Source organism: Polypterus senegalus, chromosome 2 (assembly GCF_016835505.1).
Source record: "Polypterus senegalus isolate Bchr_013 chromosome 2, ASM1683550v1, whole genome shotgun sequence".
Taxonomy (NCBI): Eukaryota; Metazoa; Chordata; class Cladistia; order Polypteriformes; family Polypteridae; genus Polypterus; species Polypterus senegalus.
Window position 1 is genome coordinate 319329952 of NC_053155.1, and position 22386 is coordinate 319352337.

Below are 22386 nucleotides of genomic sequence, written 5' to 3' on the forward strand. Positions count from 1 at the left end.
TCAAGACACTTCTAAAGTCTACAGCCACGGCACAGACTGTTTTTCCAGAATTTAGGGACAGATGACTTTACATGAGCCACTCAGTGTGACACCACCAGCGATAAAATGGGCAGTGCATGGGCAGCCTCCTTATTGTATATAGCGCCTCCCCATCGTGTCCCACATGCATTTCACAAAGACGTCTGTGTCCAGAAGTGGAGAAGAAGAAGATGAAGTGAAGTCAGTAAGGCAGGAATGAACCTCTGGACTTAAACTTTTATATAGCGCCTTTCCACGCTCACTCTCTCCCCCAGGGATTTTATGAAGGCATATCTGCAAGCCGGTGGTTTCCACGACTTTAGAGTCATTCAGTCACACAGGACCACGCAAATATTAAAATTCAAGGGGGGGGGGTGCACATGGGCTGCTGTTTACTGTTTCGAAGGACCCCCAGTTTGGGTGAAGACATGGGGGTGGGGGCTTTTGGAAAATTCTGTATGAAGGGATTGGATTGGGTAAGGAGATATGGAGGAATATTTTGATTAAGTAAAAAACAAAAACCACATTAAAATATATAGTCCTGTGAAAAAGTAAGTGCACCCCATGGAAAGTATTTGAACAGGCAAACCAAATATCTTCATGCAAACAAAGCCGACAGGTAAAGGGGATGGACGTGAAGAAATAACATGGACCCAAAACAGACATGGAGTATTCATTTTAATAATCTAAATGAACAACAAAAATAAAAATGCAGATTTGTCACGTGGCAAAAGAAAGCCCACCTCTCTTAGAATAAATAAGTTTATATTATTCCATGGAAGGGTCCCGACTGCACTGCTCCTTACTGACAAGAAGTTTTCTATTTGGACATGAAATGGGGAGGGGCAGTGCTGGGAGTGATTTGTGGGGGCCAGTTTGGGGAGGGGCTTATCCTTTCGACGCTAAGGGGTGGGGCAAGTGTAGGGGGAGGAGATGGGGTTGAGGACAGGGAGGCTGCAAGAGAGAGAGAGAGAGAGGGAGAAAAATGTTAAACTATTTTAAATAAGTAAATAAATGTAGGTGGCCTACTGACTTGAAGGCCAATGGTTTGAGAGAGGTGGGACCTTAAGTGATTTCTGGGTGGGGCCACGTGGGGAGTTGTCCAACTACCATTGACTGAGTCAGCACAGTTGGGCTGAGAGAGATAAAGGAATATCTGACATTATTTGAAAGAACTGAATAAATAAATATACAGTCCAAATAAATATATTTTATTTTTATTATATTTTTCCTGGCTTGTGGTCTGTGTGAGGACATGAAACTGAGAGGGGTGTGGCCTTTCCCATTTTTTATGGGCGTGTTATTTGGAAGCGTGTCCTGTGATTCACGCATGGGTGGGGCAAATATAGTCAGAGGGGTGGGGTTTGGGGACAGCGAGGCTGAGAAGAGACAGAAGGAGGAATATTTTAAATATTAAAGACCCCCGGTAAGAGTGAGGACATGAAAGAGACATGGGCGGGTCCTTAAGTAATTTCTGGGTGGGGCTATTGGGAGAATTGTCCAATGATCATTCTGCTGGTATAACAGAATTATATTTAAGTATACACATACAGTTCATACATATACTTTGCAGGCAAGGGGGCCCAGATAAGCTGCTGCTTACTGACTCAGTGGTCCCTGAAATGACAGAGAGGAATCTGCCCCCTGTGACATGGAGGAAAACTGAGAAAGACGTAGGAAGAATGTGAAAGAATAGCTGGTGGTGGGATTTGAACCCGGGGTGCTGGTGGTGACAGGAGGTGCCGGAATGGCACGGTGTGACCCCGAGCAGGGGCAGGGGGTGGGGTTACAATTGGAAAAACAAAATGACAAAAAGAAATGAAAAGCAGCAAGTTGTACCTCCGGTGCTGGGAGTCGCCATGGATGAAGGTGTCATGGCCGCCAAACCAGCAAATATCAATGAATGAAGGTGAGCTGGAGAGACGAGACCACGTGGGAGATGAGCCGATGGCGCCTGCTTTGTGCTCCTCCGTCCTTGTAGAGTGACGGGCGGCCCCGCGCGTGAGCAAATAGTGGTCTCTCATCGGTATCACAGAAGGCTGACGTGGAGAGATAAGACACGCGGACCCCCTCACACACGGCCTGAAGCCAAGTGATCATCACATCCATTTCAAAAATTAAAGAAAAATAAAAATAAAGCCTTGAATATCAGGAGTTGCAATTCACTACGCCGGGCAGAGCCCATCCAGCTGCTATTTTCGGTGAAGTGTACGACAAATTGTCTGGTGGCCTCCGCTAATTCTGGCAAATGCTGTAAAACAACTGGCAAATGAGTCGGCTCCCCGCGGTAATTTATGTGACATCCTTGAGCACAATGTCAGTGTGCTGGGGCGCTCGGCTAGATGAATGTTAAACAGGCGACGCATCCACCGGGCACAGCATGGCTAATATGGGCACGCCGTTCATTCACTTGGCACCTTGCCTTCCTTTGAGGCCGTCACATTGGGGCCGGGCCTTTAGATTTGCTAACACCTCTGCACTTAATAAAACACCTGGGGGGAGGCTGTGAGGGTCTGTCTCTGTTATTTAGTATACATTACTAATAATTTTGTAAATAAATAAATGATAAAAAAAATGGGCAAAAGCTGACCGGCAGTATGGCCCCCTACTGGAGAAGACAAGAAACTGCACAACATTACTGGGGTCTCACGGGATGAGGGGGTGAAATTAAAGGAGCAGTCTGCCCACCCCCACAGTGGCAAAAGTGAAGGACTGTAAAATATCAGTAATGGCAAGTGATGTGACACTTGTGGCTAAAGCATTTCATTGTAAAGGACACATTGTGACATCTGGCGTGCCAACCCCAAGGAGATAAAGACCAGCAAAAGGCAGAAGGATTCTGATGGGTTGTGTGGCCCCCTACTGGCTAACATAAGCAACTGTAAAACACTGAGAGGGACAAAGGTGACAAAATGTGAAGTAAGAGTAGCAGTTTGGCCCCCTAGTGGCAAAAGTGAAGAAGTGTAATAGCGAGGGATGTGGCCCCCTAGTGGCTAAGGCATTGCACTACAAAGGACACATTGTGATGATTGGTGTGCCCCACAACACCCCAGTGAAGAAAGTAAAGACCTGCAAAAGACAGACAGAGGATGACAGGGTCTGTGACCCCCTGCTGGCTAAGATAAGCAACTGTAAAAAACTAGCAATGGCAAAGGAGATGAAGGGTAAAATAAAAGTAGAAGTTTGCCTCCTAGTGGTGAAAGTGAAGGAATGTAAAATACTATTAAAGGTAAGCGATGTGTCCACGCATTGCACTATAAAGGACACGTCATGATTGTCTGTGTGACACCTCATGCCCAATGAAAAATATCCAGAACTGTAAAGGACAGATGGATCATGGCAGGCTGTGTGCCACCTAGCGGCGAGTGGCAAGTAACGTGGCCCCCTACTGTCTAAGATAAGGAACTGTAAAACACAGCTAGTGGCTCAAGTGATGAAGGGCAAAATAAAAGGAGCAGTCCACCCCCTAGTGGCGAAAGTGAAGGACTGTAAAATGTTTTCAATAGTAAGTGATGTGACACTAAAGCATGGCACTGTAAAGGACACATTGTGACAAATGGTGTGTCCCACAACCCTAATACCACCAGCCCCAGTGAAAAAGATAAAGACCTGCAAAAGACAAGATGGATCCTGATGGGTTGTGTGGCCCCCTACTGGCTATCATAAGCAACTGTAAAACACTGAGTTTTGTCCCCTTTGATGCAAAAGTGAGTGGTGAGTGGTGTGTCCCCCTAGTGACTATGGCACTGCACTGTAAAGGACACACTCTGACAGTAGGTGTACCCCCCAGTAAAACAGATAAAGGTCTGTAAAGGACGGACAGATCATGACAGGTTGTGCGACCCCAAGTAATGAGTGCCCCATTGGCGATGGTGAAGGACAGAAAAGGAAAGATCATGAGAAGTAGACTGCCCCCTGCTGGCTAACATAAGGAATTGTAAAACACTTCAAGTGGCTAAGGGTTTGATGGGTTAAATAAAACAAGTAGTTTGCCCCCTTGTGCTGAAAGTGAAGGACTGTAAAACATGGCTAAAGGTGAGTAGTGTGGCCCCCTAGTGGCCAAGGCATTGGATGTACTGTAAAGGACAAATCATGCAAAGTGGTTAGCTCCCAAGTGGGTGAGATAAAAAACTTAAAAGGACAGATCATGACAAGTAGCGTGGACCCCAACTGGCAGATACAAGGATCTGTAAACACATGACAACTGATAATGGAGTATAAAATACAACAAGCCAAGATAAAGGACTGCGGAATGTACCTGCTGTGATGTGCCCCCTAGTGGCAAAAGACTGTAAAGAAAAGATAATAACAAAGCATGCCCCCCAACAGAAAACAACATGGACACATAGAAGATGAATTCACAAAGTGTAAAACGTAGCTATTGGCGAGTGGTGGCACCTCTTAGTGGATGTAACGCATAAACCATAATAAGCAGTGTGGCCTCCTAGTGCCTAAGATGAAGGACTGTAAAATATCATTAATGTTAAGCAATGTGGCCTATAAGTGGGGAAAGAATTGCATTATAAAACAAAAATTATGGTGAGACGTGCGGCTCTTGCTGTCCTTCTGATTTCCTACATGTAATAATTGATGCTTACATTACATTACAGTCGTGGCCAGACGTTCTGAGAAGGACCCAAGTGTTGGTGTTCACAAAGTCTGCTCCTTCAGTGTTTTTAGATCTTTTTGTCCGATGTTTCTATGGTAGACTGAAGCAGAATTACGAGCAGTTCAGAAGTTTCAAAGGCTTTTATTGACAGTGACATGAAGTTTATGCAAAGAGTCCATATTTGCAGTGTTGGTCCTTCTTTCTTTTTTAAGAACTCTGCAATTCACCTTGGCAGGCTCCATCTTATATGTCAGAATATCTGACACCTTATATTCCAAATCGTAACCTTAGATCTTCAAGTGAGTGTCTGCTTAGAATTCCAAGAGCAAAACTTAAAAGAAGTGGTGAGGCGGGCAGGCGGGCAGGCGGCCTTCGTCTGTTATGAACCTCAAATCTGGAATAGCCTGTCAATAGGAATTTGCCAGGCTGATACGGTGGGGCACTTTAAAAAACTGCTGAAAACTCATTACTGTAACATGGCCTTCTCGTAACTTCATTTTAATTTAATCCTGATACTCTGTATATTCAATTAATTATCACAGCTATTCATGGTGGCTCTAAAATCCATACTGACCCCTACTCTATCTTCTGTTTCTTTTCCCAGTTTTCTGTGGTGACGATCTGCGCCATCACCACCTAATCAAAGCACCGTGATGTCCTACATTGATGGATTAAAAGCCAGAAGTCCACGTGACCATCATCATCAAGTCCTTCCATGAGAGCCCTAAATACAAAGAGGACTGATTGAGGTCATTTACGTTAGGTAGAATGCCCAGAGGGGGCTGGGTGGTCTCGTGGTCTCGGACCCCCTGCAGATTTTATTTTTTTTTTCTCCAGCCGTCTGGAGTTTTTTTTGTTTTGTTTTTTCTGTCCTCCCTTATTCTATGTTAATTAGTGTTATCTTATTCTAATTCTTACTTTGTCTTTTATTTCTCTTTCTTCATCATGTAAAGCACTTTGAGCGACATTATTTGTATGAAAATGTGCGACAGAAATACATGTTGTTGTTGTTGTCTGTCAATCAACTTCTAGGCCCAATCCTGACTGATGGCAACCACCCATTCTTACAGAACCAATGCTTGGAGTTTGTCAGAATTGGTGGGTTTTTGTTTGTCCACCCGCCACTTGAGGACTGACCACAAGTTCTCAATGGGATTAACGTCTGGGGAGTTTCCTGGCCATGGACCCCAAATGCAGATGTTTTGTTCCCCGAGTTCTCACTTTGGCCTTATGGTCCAGTGCTCCATTATTGTTGGTCACCAAACTGTTCTTGGATGGTTGGCAGAAGTTGCTCTCACAGGATGTTTTAGTCCCATTCTTTATTCATGGCTGTGCTCTTAGGCCAAATTGTGAATGAGCCCCCTGCCTTGACTGATATGAATGGTCTCAGGATGCTTTACTGATGGTAGCACCGCTCACCTTTTCTTTTTTCCAGATGTCCCAAACAATCAGAAAGGGAATTCATCAGAGACAATGACTTTCCCCCAGCAGTCCAATCCCAGACTATCAGTCTGTCCCTGATGTTTTTCTTGGCTTCTTTGCTGCCCATCCTCCAAAAGTCTTCACCTCACTCGGACCTGTCTGCTGCCATTCCTGAAAAAGCTCTGCACTGATGGTGCCAACCCTGATCCTGAGCCAGGAATAAAAAAAATGAGACCAAAACATCCTCCGAAAGCAACTTCTAACAACCATCCAAAAACAGTTTGGTGACCAACAATGATGGAGCAGCAGGCCATAAAGCACAAGTGAGAACTAAGTGGGAACAAAACATTGAAATTTGGGGTCCACAGCCGGGACACTCCCCAGACTTTAATCCCATTGAGAATCCTCAAGAGGCGGGTGGGCAAACAAAAAAATCCAAAATTCTGACAGATTCAAGCATTGATTATGCAAGAATGGGCAGCTGCCATAACTTAGGATTGGACCCAGAAGTTGATTGACAGACAGCCTGCCAGAGGGAATTGCAGAGGTCGTGAAAAAGAAAGAAAGGACAACACTACAAATATCGACTCTTTCCTTAAACTTCATGGAATTGTCAATAAAAGCCTTTGAAACTTCTGAACTGCTTGTAATTCTACTTCAGTATCCCACAGAAACATCGGACACAAAGATCTAAAATCAGTGAAGCAGCACACTTTGTGAAAAACAACTCTTGGGTCATTCTCAACACTTTTGGCTACGGGTGTACATTATGCCTGCCTGAGCTGGTAGCCATCTGAAATTTTTGGGCCAATTCAACATAAGCGCCTTGAGCATGGGAAAGGCGCTATATAAATAAAATATATCATTATTATCATTATCCTGTAACTACTGATTCCTTTAATCATTATAAACACTACAATCATATCACCTTTTAAGCTCGACTTATTTAAATGTTCAAAGCTCAGCTAATTCCGTTTTAGCCCTTCAGTTGCTGTCCATGGTCCTGAATGAGCCTTGTTCTTCTCACGATGCCATTTTGTGCTCCTTTTTTGGCTGCATGTGTCGTTTCCAGTTTTTATTTCCATTGCTGTTTAAGTGATGCGGTCGCCATGTGGCAGTTTGAGTTGTCTTGTCCCACTTATTAAAAAAGGTAGTGGACAGGTCCTGGTGTCTGTGTTTTGGATTGAAGATGCAGCTTTTTGGGTGTGCCTTTGCATTAGGAGTCAGAAAAAGGTCGGAATATTCAGGAATTTGATTTCATGCCAAGAAAGAGCACCACAGATGTGATGTTTGCTCTGAGGATGTTGATGGAGAAGTTTAGAGAAGGCCAGGAGGAGTTGCATTGTGTCTTTGTGGACCTGGAGAAAGCAAATGACAGGGGGGGCTCGAGAGGAGCTGTGGTATTGAATGAGGAAGTCGGGAGTGGCAGAGAAGTACGTAAGAGTTGTACAGGATATGAACGAGGGGAGAGTGACCGTGGTGAGGTTTGTGGTAGGAGTGACGGAGGTGGGATTACATCAGGGATCAGCTCTGAGCCCTTTCTTATTGGCAATGGTGATGGACAGGTTGACAGATGAGATTAGATCTCCATGGACTGTGATGTTTGTTGATGACATTGTGATTTGTAATGAGAGTAGGGAGCAGGTTGAGGAGACCCTGGAGAGATGGAGATATGAAAGGAGAGGAATGAAGGTCAGTAGGACGGACCACCAAAACAGAATACATGTGTGTAAATGAGAGGGAGGTCAGTGGAATGGTGAGAATGAGGAGAGTAGAGTTGGCGAAGGTGGATGAGTTTAAATATTTGGGATCAACAGTACAGAGTAATGGGGAGTGTGGAAGAGAAGTGAAGAAGAGAGTGCAGGCAGGATGGAGTGAGTGGAGAAGAGTGACAAGAGTAATTGGTGACACCAGCAAGAGTGAAAGGGAAGGTCTAGAGGATGGTAGTGAGACCAGCTATGTTATATGGGCAGGAGACGATGGCACAGGAGACAGAGCTGGAGGTGGCAGAGTTAAAGATGCTAAGATTGGCATTGGGTGTGACGAGGATGGACAGGATTAGAAATGAGAACATTAGAGGTTCAGCTCAAGTTGAACGGTTTGGAGACAAAGTCAGAGAGGGATGATTGTGTTGGTTTGGACATGAGCAGAGGAGAGATACTGGGTATACTGGGAGAAGGGTGCTAAGGATAGAGCTGCCAGGGAAGAGGAGAAGAGGAAGGCCTAAGAGAAGGTTTATGGATGTGGCGAGAGAGGACTTGCAGGTGATGGGTGTGACAGAACAAGATGCAGAGGAAAGAAAGATATGGAAGAAGATCATCCACTGTGACGACCCCTAATAGGAGCCGCAGAAAGAAGAAGATTCATGAATTTGATTTTCCTATTGTGGTTTTGCCGATTGCTTTAATTAGTTTATTTATTTGGAAGGGGCGTGGCTGTGGGCGGCCAATGTGCTTCAGTTGAAAGGTGTAGTAAGATGAAATTTAACTCTGGAGAAGGTGGCTGTTGCCATGCAGAATCTTCTAGAAGGGGTGTAGCCTGGGGGCGGAGGAACAAGTGTGGGCAAAGAGGTTGTAGCAAGATGAAGTTTAATCTTTGCTGAAATGGGTGTGGCCAGGGAGGAATCTTCTAGAAGGGGCGTAGCTGAGTGTAGGGAGAAAGAGAGTAGCAAGATGAGTCAACGATTTTCCTTGCATGGCCAATAGATGTGCAGCTGAGGACCACATTTAGTGTGACAACTGAAAGGTTCCTTTAATCCCAGGTAAATGACCAATGGTGGTGTAATTTTATTAAACACCAAGTTAATGTCCTGCACAGAGACTATAGTTGGATTTGGGTGGGTTTAGACCCCTTAGTTTCAGATTTCCCTTTGTCCCATCCTTAGCTGTAGCCCAGTTCTGCTTCACCGTGCCACTGCAATTTCACAAATTGCAAGTATTTCCTAAAAACTTCAAAATATTTGATAAAACAAGAAGCATTAAACTGAACACTGAACACAACGTTTGGTTGGCGGCCCTCAAAGCTGAACACTCAGTAACGTCAGATTTGTCTCTTGCTTTTCCTACCATCAACCCACATGTGGCATTTTGTGATCCGTTATGAGATGTCACCAAGATATCACTGTGTGAGATCAACACAGTGACATATGTGGCTAAGTAAGGGGGTTTACAGCACCAAGTCATGGAAGAAGTGGCATGGCAATCTTAAAACTGGCAAAATGGGCAGAAGCCGAGAATGGCAACATGGAGGGCATCAGTCTGTCAAACTTTAAAAGCCCTTGTCAGAGGAGGTGAAGAGTGGATGAGCCTGAAGAGGATTACGCAGAAGCAGCAGAGGAGTCTGAGGGAGGACCCTTGAAGTGAACCTGTGGCACTGCTGCAGAATAACCATTGTGGCGGCCTTTGTTTAGTGCTGACCCCCTTATGCATAATACAGAAATTAAATGTTTGGATATCCACTCATTTTATCAGGACAGCTACTGAGTGCGTCATACAGAACTGGCCAGGTGAAGCCCCCATCCAAGGGTCACACGGTGGGCCAGATATGGAAAAGGTGGGGGGGGGGGGAGGCAGTTTACATCAACAACCACTGACTCTTTTATATGGCGCCTTACCCTAATGGACAACATCTGAGGGCACTTTCACAATCAGGTTTCAGGAGTGTTTCACTAGTGGCACATAGACAGGCCAGTCCCATCAACACAACTAGCAAACTTCTGGCTTGGGGTCACCGGACCACAACGCCTGGCAGGTCGTCTTCAGTCCAACATCCTGCCCACTCAGGGTCAAAGCACCTGCCACCAGCTAGGCTTTTAGCACAATGTCTTAGCCACTGGAGGGCACAATGCTTGCCTTGGCTTGTGCTTTAGAGGGCAATACCTGAGCCACTAGGAGGCGATAGATAGATAGATAGATAGATAGATAGATAGATAGATAGATAGATAGATAGATAGATAGATAGATGTGAAAGGCACTATATAATAGATAGATAGACAGATATGAAAGGCGATATATAAGTGCTGACAGAGAGATTGGGAGGCAGTGGGCCAAGGGGAGGGGAAATGGGCGGGGCCTCAGGAGCTGGAGGGGGGAGTGGGCGGGGCCTCATGAGCTGGGTGGGGTCCTCCTCACTCACGTGTCAGCCTCCATTCTTGTCGCTGTACCTCTCGCCACGTGTTGGAGTGCACCTCGCCTCCACTTAGCTAGTGATACCTGTTTGTTTAGCAGACATCATCATCTACAGATTGTTAAGGAGTAACATCTGACGTTTTTGAGAGAGAGAGATCAGAGCTACGAGTGTTTCAGAGGGTAGCTGCTGATTGCCACAGAGGGGGTGCTCTCCCATCAGAGCTGAGCACGATCAGATACAGTGACAATGTTTGATGTTGGAACATGTTTTGCTTGGCCAGAATTACATTTTTTTTTATTATTGCTTTTGTAAAGTTTGTCCTGTTTCACTAGTACATGGGTGGAGCCACAGGGGACAGCTAGTATATATACAGTATATATATATATATAAATTTATATATATAATATATAAATATATATTTATATATTTTTTTTTTGAATGTATTTCATTTTCGTAAGGGTGCTGATGTGCCTTCTCTCCTCCTTGATTAATTTGTACTATTTGGGTCCATGGGATGGGTGCTTTAAATATTATTATTATTATTATTATTATTATTATTATTACATTTTGAATTGTTGTTTCAACCTTCGATTCACTGTAACTTGATATTGCATATTCACTTATTAAAGAATTTTTTCCAATTCAACCAGGGCTCTGTCCTTGTCTTTTCTTTTTCCTTATTGTTTTTGGCTGTTATGAATTTGGTCTTTTTTATTTATTTTTTAGTCATTTAGTTTCGCTGCTCCTTGAATAAGGCTGTCTGACTGTCTGTGCTGTTTAGAATGATTCAAGGGGCGGAGCCTCAGTGCTATTTAAGGTGGAGCTGAGGCCCCGCCCCAGTGCTATTTAAGGTGGAGCTGAGGCCCCGCCCCAGTGCTATTTAAGGTGGAGCTGAGGCCCCACCCCAGTGCTATTTAAAGTGTAGATGAGGCCCCGCCTCATGGAGCTGAGCTGCTAGGTGGAGCTGAGGCCCAAGTGCTATTTAAAGTGGAGCTGAGGCCCCGCCTCAGTGCTATTTAAGGTGGAGCTGAGGCGCCGCCCCAGTGCTATTTAAGGTGGAGCTGAAGCACTGCCCCAGTGCTATTTAAGGTGGAGCTGAGGCCCCGCCCTCAGTGCTATTTAAGGTGGAGCAGAGGCCCTGTCTTCTTACTTTGGGCTAACTGTCTGGGTCTTCTGTGTTGATATTTGGAATCATTTATTATTATGGGGCCATATTGAATGCTATTTCGGGTTGTGTTTGTTTGCCCACGTGCAGAGATTGCATATCTGTCATGGGTACATCTTTAAAGGCTTTGACCCTGCTTGCATTGTGTTGCCATGAAATGTCTTCCAGGGCAATCATTTTCCATGCCAGCTGCAGATAAACCTCTTTTTAGGTTTATGTTACAGTAAACTTGCTGCGCATATTGACTCTCTTGATCATCGACCTTTGCTATCACTTTGTGCCATCTGAGTCAGTCCTCGTTTCTGAGTTCTCACCTGACATTTTGTGATCTTTCCAGGTTTTGACCACTTGCCAGTTTTTGGACGTTCCTCTCCCGTTCCTCTCCCGCCGCTCAATTAAAGGTTCACTTATTGGCCTTGTCTTGGACTTGTTTGGCTTTTTCTCCTTTGTATAACTTTGCATTTTAAATGAATCTTTAAACATTCACAGAACTTCAAGAATTCTAATTATTATTTAATTACATGTATGTAGTCCTAGCTATACTGGGGAGCCACCTCAGCCCCACCAATGTGTAGCCTTCACCTGTGATGGCAGCCATTCTTGTGCCACACGTTAGCTGGTGAAAGGGGTGAGAGAGAGAGACAGACAGGGGAGGATTAGGGGGTCAGTTGGGACCGTCAGCCAGGACTCCGGGGTACACCCAAATCTTTTCAAAAGGCGCCCAAGGAATCTTTCCTAATCTTTAATGTTTTTGTGTGCCACTATCCTCCCTTTATGGGTATTTGCCCCACTGGGAGGCTGCCTCTTGAGTTTGGGGCGAGGCTGCCATGGAGCGGTGAGGCCTACATATTTGGATCAGACCCGTGTGGGAATGCCAGGCTGGTTTTCATTTGTAATCGCTGCCCCCAGACGGGCACACCGTTCACACGCCACCTTGGACGTCTGACCAGCGTCACACAAAGGTGACACGTCTTATGAGAGAGACGCTGTGTGTTTCATCGTTGGACCGCATAGTGGACCTCGTAGTTTGGGGTTCTTATACTTGTAAGGAGCCTTTTGTCCTGCTAGTCTCATTTTATCCCCATCCTTTTCTATTTTCAAGTTATGCCTTTGAATTTGGACTTTTCTTGGCTCACTTATTTTTAATTCTATTACTTCTTTTCTTTTTAGTTCTTCCATCTCCAGCTCCAGCACCCTTTGGTTTTCTCTAACAATTTGTCCTCCCACAGCCTTTGCTTTCAAACTTTCCAAATGACATTACAGGTCGAGGGTCGATGCCCATATTGGTGCCCATTTCTCCATTAACCTTTCCTTTGGAATCGCTCGCTCACTTCTTCTAAAGGCAGCGTGCCGGCGCCCCCCGGTGTCTTTACACAAATCCAACACTTTCACCTGAATGGCGGCGAGTCCCTCCTTCGGTGACGCATTCAGCCAGCCAGATGCCACTTACCGCTCTCTGTTGAATTTGAGTGAATGCAGGACTGCAGGGCGCTTTTGTCGAAGGTTCCAAAGGTGAAGAGTGTCGTCAGCGCAGGCGGTAACAAGGGCCCCCTGAAGAGAAACAGAGCAAAGAAGACGACACATTGAGATCCCGCCATTGGCGCCGTTCACTTTACTCATTTTATGACATTCAAAGACTCGGGCCTGCTTTGGAAAAAAACACGAATGGCCAAAATGGAGCTTGTGATGGACTGGCACCCCATTTAGAGGGTGAGGTGGTGCCCCTGCTTTGCGAATGACAAATGACCAAGATGGACGACTATGAGGTGACAATAGTTTGAGTGATTAGAGTCAAAGATAGCAGTTCAACACCTAGAAGTGATCATCATTATTAGGGGCACAGACCCCCAAACCTGGAGACACACAAACACGTCATCCATGTCACCTGCTACTCTTAGTTTGCTAGAAGCTGTAAAGCAGGGGGCACCAACTCCGGTCCTGGAGGGCCGCAGTGGCTGCAGGTTTTCATTTTAACCATCTTCTTAATTAGTGACCTGTTATACTGCTAATTCATTCATCCATCCATTATCCAACCTGCTATATCCTAACACAGGGTTACGGGGGTCTGCTGGAGCCAATCCCTGCCAACACAGGGCACAAGGCAGGAAACAAACCCCAGGTAGGGCACCAGCCCACCACAAGGCACACACTAGGGGCAATTTAGGATCACCAATCCACCTGACCTGCATGTCTTTGGACTGTGGGAGGAAACCCAGGCAGACACGGGGAGAACATGGAAACTCCACGCAGGGTGGACCTGGGAAGAGAACCTTTAAGAGTCTCCTTACTGTAAGGCAGCAGTGCTACCCACTGCGCCACCATGCCACCCTCACTAAGAAATTGTTAAAAAAAAATACTAATATAATATGAAGTAATTTGAAATCAAATACAGTTTTGAAAACATATAATGTGGTATTCATAAATGTAAAATAACTTTCATGACAACTTTTTCTGTAATATTTTGATCATGTTATATTGCAAAATTTTATAATCATTGTTACATCCATCCATAATCCAACCCACTATATCCTAACTACAGGGTCACAGGGGTCTGCTGGAGCCAATCCCAGAGTGCAAGGCAGGAAACAAACCCCGGGCAGGGTGCCAGCCCACCATAGGGCACACACTAGGGACAATTTAGAATCGCCAGGAAACCCACGCAGATACAGGGAGAACATGCAAACTCCACGCAGGGAGGACCCAGGAAGCGAACCCAGACGGGTCTTCTAACTGCGAGGCAGCAGCGCCACCCACTATGCCACCGAGCTGCCCACTGCTAATTCACTTCTTTTGAATTCATTGTTTTTTTTAAGATTTGTTATCTGGAATTTCTTCATCATTCCCCTGAATTGCTCCATTGCTCTCCTTAAACGGTGTCATGCTTGTGCGTCTGAGGAGTTCCTTGCTGGCTCATTGGAGGTAAGCAGTAACCCTTCAGGGCGAGAGGGGGCGCTGTTGCTAACTCGGTTTCCTTTTGTCCCCACAGCTTCCAGAAAGCTCCTAATGCAAGGAGATTAGCCCCGCCTCTTCCTGTCCTCCCATTATATAAAACAGCAGGTGTCTCCACTGGTTTGTCTTTTGATGAGATCAGTCCTGACGAGTGAAAGTCTTCGTTTGTTTTGTCAGCTAGAGTTAACACCAAAGCTCTTTTCTCTTCTGTAACCTGCTGCCTTATGCTAGATAGATAGATAGATAGATAGATAGATAGATAGATAGATAGATAGATAGATAGATAGATAGATAGAATCAGCTGCTAGAATCCTAACTAGGAAAAGAAAATCCGAGCACATCACCCCAGTCTGAGCGTCACTGCACTGGTTACCTGTGTCATTCAGAATTGATTTTAAAACACTGCTTATGGTTAACAAAGCCTTCAAAAATCTGCTCCATCTCATATACTGGAATGTCTGACATCTTATATTCCAAATCATAACCTCAGATTTTCAAATGAGTGTCTGTTTAGAATTTCAAGAGAAAAAACTTAAAAGAAGTGATGAGGTGGGCAGGCGGGCAGGCGGCCTTCTGCTGTTATGCACCTCAAATCTGGAATAGCCTGCCAATAGGAATTCACCAGGCTGATATGGTGGAGCACATTAAAAAACTGCTAAAAACTCATTACTGTAACATGGCCTTCTCATAACTTCATCTTAGTGTAATCCTGATACTCTGTATGTTCAATTCATTATAATAACTATTCATGGTGGCTCTAAAATCCATATTATCCCCTACTTTCTCTGCTGTTCTGTGGTGTTGATCTGCGCCATCACCACCTAATCAAAGCTCCATTATGTTCCTACATTGATGGATTAAAAGCCAGAAGTCCACACGACCATCATCATCAAGTTTTTCCATGTGAACCCTGAATAGAATGAGGACTGACTGAGGTCCTAGAATGGTAGAATGCCTAGAGGAGGCTGGGTGGTCTCGTGACCTCGGACCCCCTGCAGATTTTTTTTTTTTTTCTCCAGTCGTCTGGAGTTTTTTTTTTTTGTTGGCCATCAGACCTTACTTTTATTCTATGTTAATTAGTGTTGTCTAATTTTATTTTCTCATATATTTTGTCTTTCTTCATCATGTAAAGCACTTTGAGCTCATTATCTGTATGAAAATGTGCGACCAAAATAAAAGTTGTTGTTGTTGCAGTGTATTATAAGCTTTAGTATATCTTTCATTATGTTGTTGTCTACACATCAGGTCGCTATATAACTTAACATCCTAATAGGCTCCTTAATGACTTCTGTACACTCGATGTAGATAGTGAGAGTGAGTCCATTAGGGGGTCCTCCTCATAAGAGGTACGTACGCTTCAGGCACCTCTTTGTGTATTTAAGTCTGACATTTCTCCTTTCTATGTGTCATACTTTACATTTACATTTACTTCCTTACAGGTGAAGAAGCCTTTACTTACATCTCATTTGACACTGAAGATCCCAACCCCTGAATTCTCTTCATGCCCCTTGACGATTACATCGTTGATTATCCATCTGCCCTTCCACCTAGTTTGGTAGCCTCACCTTCTCAATTACATACTTAATGTACTTAATGTGCAGTATATTAAAATAGAAATGACTGAAGCGCTGATCCATTCTGGACACGACTTTAAACATCCCCTCACACCACAACCCCCTGTCTGCTGTCTTCAATCTAATTTTGCACATTCCACACATACTAAACCCTGAATTCCACCTTCTATCTGTTTGATGTCAAACGTCTCATTGGACCTCATCAAAAGCCCTCTGGAAATCCAGATTAATATTCCCATGTGCTGCTCTCTGATCGTATCCTTTTGTTGCTTCCTTCTAGAATTCCAGTATAAGAACCCAAGGAATCACAATAATACAAGTAATCTTGCTATGAGGTGTTCAGGCTTCTCCTTAATGATTCTTTCCATGAATTCACTTTTAATGCACATTAAGCTTATCGGCCTGCAGTTACTTGGTTCCCCTGATCCCCCCTTTTTATATAAAAATTAATGTACAGTATATTATATGTGAATTTCCCCTTGGGATTAATAAAGTATCTATCTATCTATCTATCTATCTATCTATCTATCTATCTATCTATCTATCTATCTATCTATCTATCTATCTATCTATCATATAGCGCCTTTCACATCTATCTATCAATCTATCTATCTATTATATAGCACCTTTCACATCTATCTATCTATCTATCTATCTATCTATCTATTATATAGTGTCTTTCACATCTATCTATCTATCTATCTATCTATCTATCTATCTATCTATCTATCTATCTATCTATCTATCTATCTATCTATCTATTATATAGCACCTTTCACATCTATCTATCTATCTATCTATCTATTTTATTTTTTATTTTTTCTCCAGCCGTCTGGAGTTTTTTTGTTTTTTCTGTCCCCCCTGGCCATTGAACCTTACTCTTATTCGATGTTAATTAATGTTGATTTATTTTGTTTTATAATTGTGTCTTTCATTTTTCTATTCTTTAATATGTAAAGCACTTTGAGCTACTGTTTGTATGAAAATGTGCTATAGAAATAAATGTTGTTGTTGTTGTTGTATCTATCAAAATGGGACAACATTTTTAGTTTTCCAGTCCTTAGAAATATCTCCAGTATGCAGTGACTGATTAAGATTATTTGTTAAGATTAATGTTATGTATCAAGTGTTTATATCTGCTCTCACTAACCTGGACAAGTGGGATTAGAGGATGAATGTATGGATGGATCCAAAAATGCTATAATCCATCCAGACCTAAGAAACTCTCACTTTGCACATTGCTATTCCTTAAGACAGACAGACATGTTCTGCAAGATTGCAATCCCCCTTAATTCAAAGATGTGTGCCTGTGGAACTGTGTGTCCGTTCAGTTGTTATACTGCTACCATTCCAACAGATGGCGCTTCAGATACATTTGTTGTACTAAAATGCATTGCATTTGTCATTCCAACAGGTCATGCAGCACAAGTCTGATCCTGCCAACTACACCACTGTATGTCAAGCACAGAAACACAAATAAAGAACTGGTGCACCCTCAGGCAAACCTCATATATTGAAATCTGGCATTGTCATGTCCAGACCTCTCCTTAATAATTCCTTCCATTAATTCACTTGTAATGCACATTAAGATTACTGGCCTACAGTTATCTGCATCTCCCAATCCCCCCTTTATATAAAACAGGATAACATTTTCAGTTTTCCAGTCCCTAGAAATATCTCCAGTATGCAGTGACTTATTAAAATTATGTGTTAACTGTTAACATTATGTGTTAAGAATTATATCTGCTTTCACTAACCTGGGCAAGTGTGTTTAGAGGATGGATGGATCCAAAAATGTTATAATCCATCCAGATCTAAGCAACTGTCACTTTGACGATTCTTAAAACTGACCGAAATGTTCTGCATGATTTCAATCCACCTTAATAACAAGGAACTGTGGAAGTGCATGTCTGCCCAGTTGTTATGTCACGGCCATTCTAACAGATTACAATCCCCCTTAATACAAAGATGTGTGCCTGTGGAACTGTGTGTCCATTCAGTTGTTATACTGCTACCATTCCAACAGATGGCGCTTCACATATATTTGTTGTAATAAAATGCATTGCATTTGACATTCCAACAGGTTGTGCAACACAAGTCTGATCCTGCCAACTATGCCAATGTACTTTTAGCACAGAAACACAGATCAAGAATTGGGGCACCCTTAGGCAAACCTCATATATTGAAATCTGGCACTGTCATGGTCAGACTTCTCCTTAATAATTCCTTCCATTAACTCACTTTTAATGCATGCTAAGCTTACTGGCCTCCAGTTACCTGCATCTCTCATACCACCATTTTACATACAAATGGGATAACATTTTCAATTTTCCAGTGCTTAGGAACATCCCCAGTATGCAGTGACTTATTAAAATTATGTATCAAGCGTTCATATCTGCACTCATTGTCCTGCTCAAGTGGGTTTAAAGGATGGATGGAAGGATCACATAATGCTATGAATCATCCTGACCTGATCAACACTCACTTTGCACATCACCAATCCATTGAACAGACAGAGAGATGTTCTGTATGATTTCAATCCACCTTAATAACAAGGATATGTGCCTGTGGAACTGCATGCCTGCCCAGTTGTTATGTCACTGCCATTCCAACAGATGGCACTTCAGATACATTTGTTGTAGTAAAATGCATTGTATTTGTCATTCCAACAGGTCGTGCAGCACAAGTCTGATCCTGCCAACTATGCCAATATACTTTTAGCACAGAAACACAGATCAAGAATTGGGGCACCCTTAGGCAAACCTCATATATTGAAATATTGGATTCATGGTCAGATTTCTTCTTAATAATTCCTTCCATTAATTCACTTGTAATCCACACTAAGCTTACTGGCCTACGGTTCCCTGGATCTCCCAATCCCCCCCTTTTATATAAAAATGTGATAACATGCAGTGACTTAATAAAATGATGTGTCAAGCATTTATATCTGCACTCATTAATCTGCACAAGTGGGTTTAAAGGATGGATGGAAGGATCAAATAATGCTATGAATCATCCCGACCTAATCAACTCTCACTTCGCACATCGCCAGTTCTTAAAACAGACGGTGAAATGTTCTTCATAATTTCAGTCCACCTTAATAACAAGGCTATGTGTTTGTGGAACTGCATGTCCGCTCAGTTGTTATGTCACTGCCATTCCAACAGATGGCGCTTTGCATACGTTCGTAGTAACAAAATGCATCGCATTTGTCATTCCAACAGGTCATGAAACAGGTCTGATCCTGCCAACTACGCCACTGTACTTCAAGCATAGAAAGACTGATAAAGAATTAAGGCACCTTTAGGCAAACCCCATAAACTGAAATCTTGCGTTGTCATGTCCAGACTTCTCCTTAATAATTCCTTCCATTAACTCACTTTTAATGCACGCTAAGCTTACTGGCCTACAGTTACCTGGATCTCCCATTCCACCCTTTTACATACAAATGGGGTAACAATTTAAATATTCCAGTGCTTAGGAACATCCCCAGTATGCAGTGACTTATTAAAATTACGTGTCAAGCGTTTATACCTGCACTCATTGTCCTGCTCAAGTGGGTTTAAAGGATGGATGGAAGGATCACATGATGCTACGAATCATCCTGACCTGATCAACTCTCACTCGCACATCGCCAATCCATTAAACAGACAGAGGAATGTTCTGTACGATTTCAATCCACTTTAATAACAAGGGTTTGTGCCTGTAGAATTGCATGTCCGCCCAGTTGTTATGTCGCTGCCATTCCAACAGATGGCACTTCACATACATGTATTGTAATAAAATGCATTGCATTTGCCATTCCAAACAGGTCGTGCAACACAAGTCAGATCCTGCCAACTACGCCAATGTACTTTAAGCACAGAAACACAAATAAAGAATTGCGGCACCTGGAGACAAACCCCATGTATTGTACAGCCAAAATAATAAACGCCAGCTAGTGTGCCAATAGTGGAATATTTTTCCGGATGCGAGTATCCAATCAGATTGGAGAAAGATGGCAGTGGCGCCGGTGATGAATGTGGTGTGACAGAAGGGGCGGGTCCAGGATCCCCTGACCCAGAAGTGATGTCATATGCCTTCCATTTATTGGTTTCCAGATCTACAGAGACATGCTTAGGAGAAGTGTAGTAAGACAGCGCCAACCTGTGGCTAGGGGTGGGATTACAAGTCATCAAGCCCTGAAGTTGTGTCCTCGGCATGCGTGTGTGACAGAGTGTCCTGAGCCACAGTGGTCACAGCAAATATTGGCTGAATGTAGTCGCTTGGTTGTAGGAAGTTTACGGGTCAATTAAAAGTCATCATGGCGTTATTTTTGGGGTCATCGTTGCTCAACAGCATTTCACCGCTAGTGCCTGACGCTTTCACGCAGCTCTGCTAGACGGGGACATTCAAGGGGAAGTGTCCTCACCAAATGGGTCTTTCACACACACACATGGGTCCTGTTATGCACGCACAGACACTTTACATTTGGGCCACAGTAGGCACAGAATAAAATGCCACAAAAGGCCCCTGAATGCTTCTGGATGAAGCAAAATGTAAAGGTGTGACAGGCAGAATAAAATGTGGTGCCGCACAATTAAAAAAGTGACACGCACAGTTAAGGTGACGCTTTATACTTGTCGTCAGCCCGCTGATTGTGAGCGTGTCATCTCTAATTTTGCGCGTCACACCTCATTTGAATGTGCACGTCACCTTGTTAAATTGTGTGCGTCAACTTTTTCAATTGTGCAGCACCACATTTTATTCTGTGTGTCACCTTGTTAAATTGTGTGCGTCACACCTTTACATTTTTTGTCACTTGCCCTTCACTTCAGGGCCACAGTAGTCAGGCCTTATTAGGCCCAAATCAATGCAATGCCAGGCAGGCTGAACTTGTGGTTAATGACATGTGGCCCAGTGTCTGCTCCGGAGCCTAAATGGCATGCACGCCTTCCATATGGCTGAATACAGCCGGGCCACTTTTGGCCCATAATTAAAATGACCAAATTATACGCCGTGTCCTTGAGTGCATATGGGCTACGTTTGGCGCAGTACACAACTGGCATGAATGCTGCAAATTGAGCCTGGTGACAGTTGGGGTCAGAACTGGTCTATAAGTGTAGTGCAAGACACACTTTATATGTGACTGACTGCGTCTGGGCTCCATGTTTGGCTCAGAATTCCTATACTGTGGAAATTGTTAACTGTGGCTGATTGCATTTGGGACGTTTGCTGGCCCTCGGTGTGTTCGCCATCGCCATAACTGAACCCCAAAACATATTAGGCACAGAATAGTCTGCCATCTTTGCCAGTTCTGTCCTGAACTTGCATCTGGAACCAAAAAAGGGGTCCCAACCTGGCACTTGCAAGGTGTGCCTAATAAAGTGGCTGGTGAGTCATAAAAATAAACATAAAAAAGCTACTTCATAGAATCCAAAAATGAACATAAAATGAAATTTAAACACAACGCAGACATCCAGCTGTGCACAAGGCAAGTGGACTTTTTAAATGAGAGAGAGAGACAACTGTCAGCAAGGGCGGAGCCTGAGACAGAGGTACTGTCAGAAGGGGCGTGGCCTGTTACAGCTTGGGGGTGTGTTTTTACCTGCCTTATGTTTTATTGCTGTTTCTGTTATTTTTCATTGATAAATGCATCTATGACTGCAGATGACACATGGGCTGGACGGGCATCCCGGCCAGAATAGGGGATGATTCCTTAACCGGACAGGAGGCTCCTAACAGGAAGATAGGCATCCTGACTGGGGTGAAGAAGGGGATCAGACCCAGAAGGAAAGGCCAGAAGGGATGGACAGACAGCCCACTGGAAAGGAAAGCCATCACTGGGGGCTTTTTACCCAACCACAACCACCATCACGCTAGATAGCAGCAGCCCCGGATATCAGTGCAACTGTTGGGGTCACTGGGTGCCACAAGAGGGCGCTGCAGGTAGACAAGTTCCCTGCTATAACGGATTTTCATCGGTCAGAGGCCCTGGCACCGGAAGAACTCCTGGGTCCTTAATAAAAGGGGCCGCACTCCCTTACCCAGGTGAGTCAGAGCTGGGAGGGCATGGGGCAACACTCGACGGGAGGAGGGCAGTGCGGTGGTGAGAAGAAGAGAGGTATTGTGAGGAGAGGACACCTACATGTGTGCTTGTGATACTTTGTGGAGGTGAATTGAATAAACCTTCCGTTATTTGAACCCAGGACTCTTTGCGTGTTCGTGTTTGGGGGTTGTTGAGGCTCTGGTTTCCTTCACAATATTTTTACATAACGTCAGGAATGTTTATTTATTACTAAGTATTTATGGATCGAGTCCTTAGTTTTTCTTTTACCTATTTTTTCTTGTGTTCTGTGGGTGGAACTCCCCAGGAGGCGGGGCCTCCATGACATCACACCCGACAGCCCGCCCCTCACCTCCTTTATATTCTGCCGGCTCTGTCAGCTTTCCTCGGGTTGTCACGTGGTAAGAAGAGTCCGTGGGGCGTTTTAAAGGATTCATTTACTTAATGCTTTCAATTGATTTTATGCCCAACATGC

At 43.9% G+C, this 22386-nt stretch overlaps 1 protein-coding gene across 10 annotated transcripts in view; it reads right to left on the reverse strand.

Annotated features, from left to right (window-relative positions):
- stxbp5l (syntaxin binding protein 5-like) overlaps window positions 1-22386 on the reverse strand; it is a 565552-nt gene that overhangs the window by 320754 nt on the left and 222412 nt on the right. For all 10 annotated transcript variants that reach the window (XM_039745949.1, XM_039745947.1, XM_039745945.1 and 7 more), the window contains exon 4: window positions 12793-12893. In XM_039745949.1, coding sequence (XP_039601883.1) covers window positions 12793-12893 — 101 coding nt within the window. The remainder of the gene's footprint in view (window positions 1-12792; window positions 12894-22386) is intronic.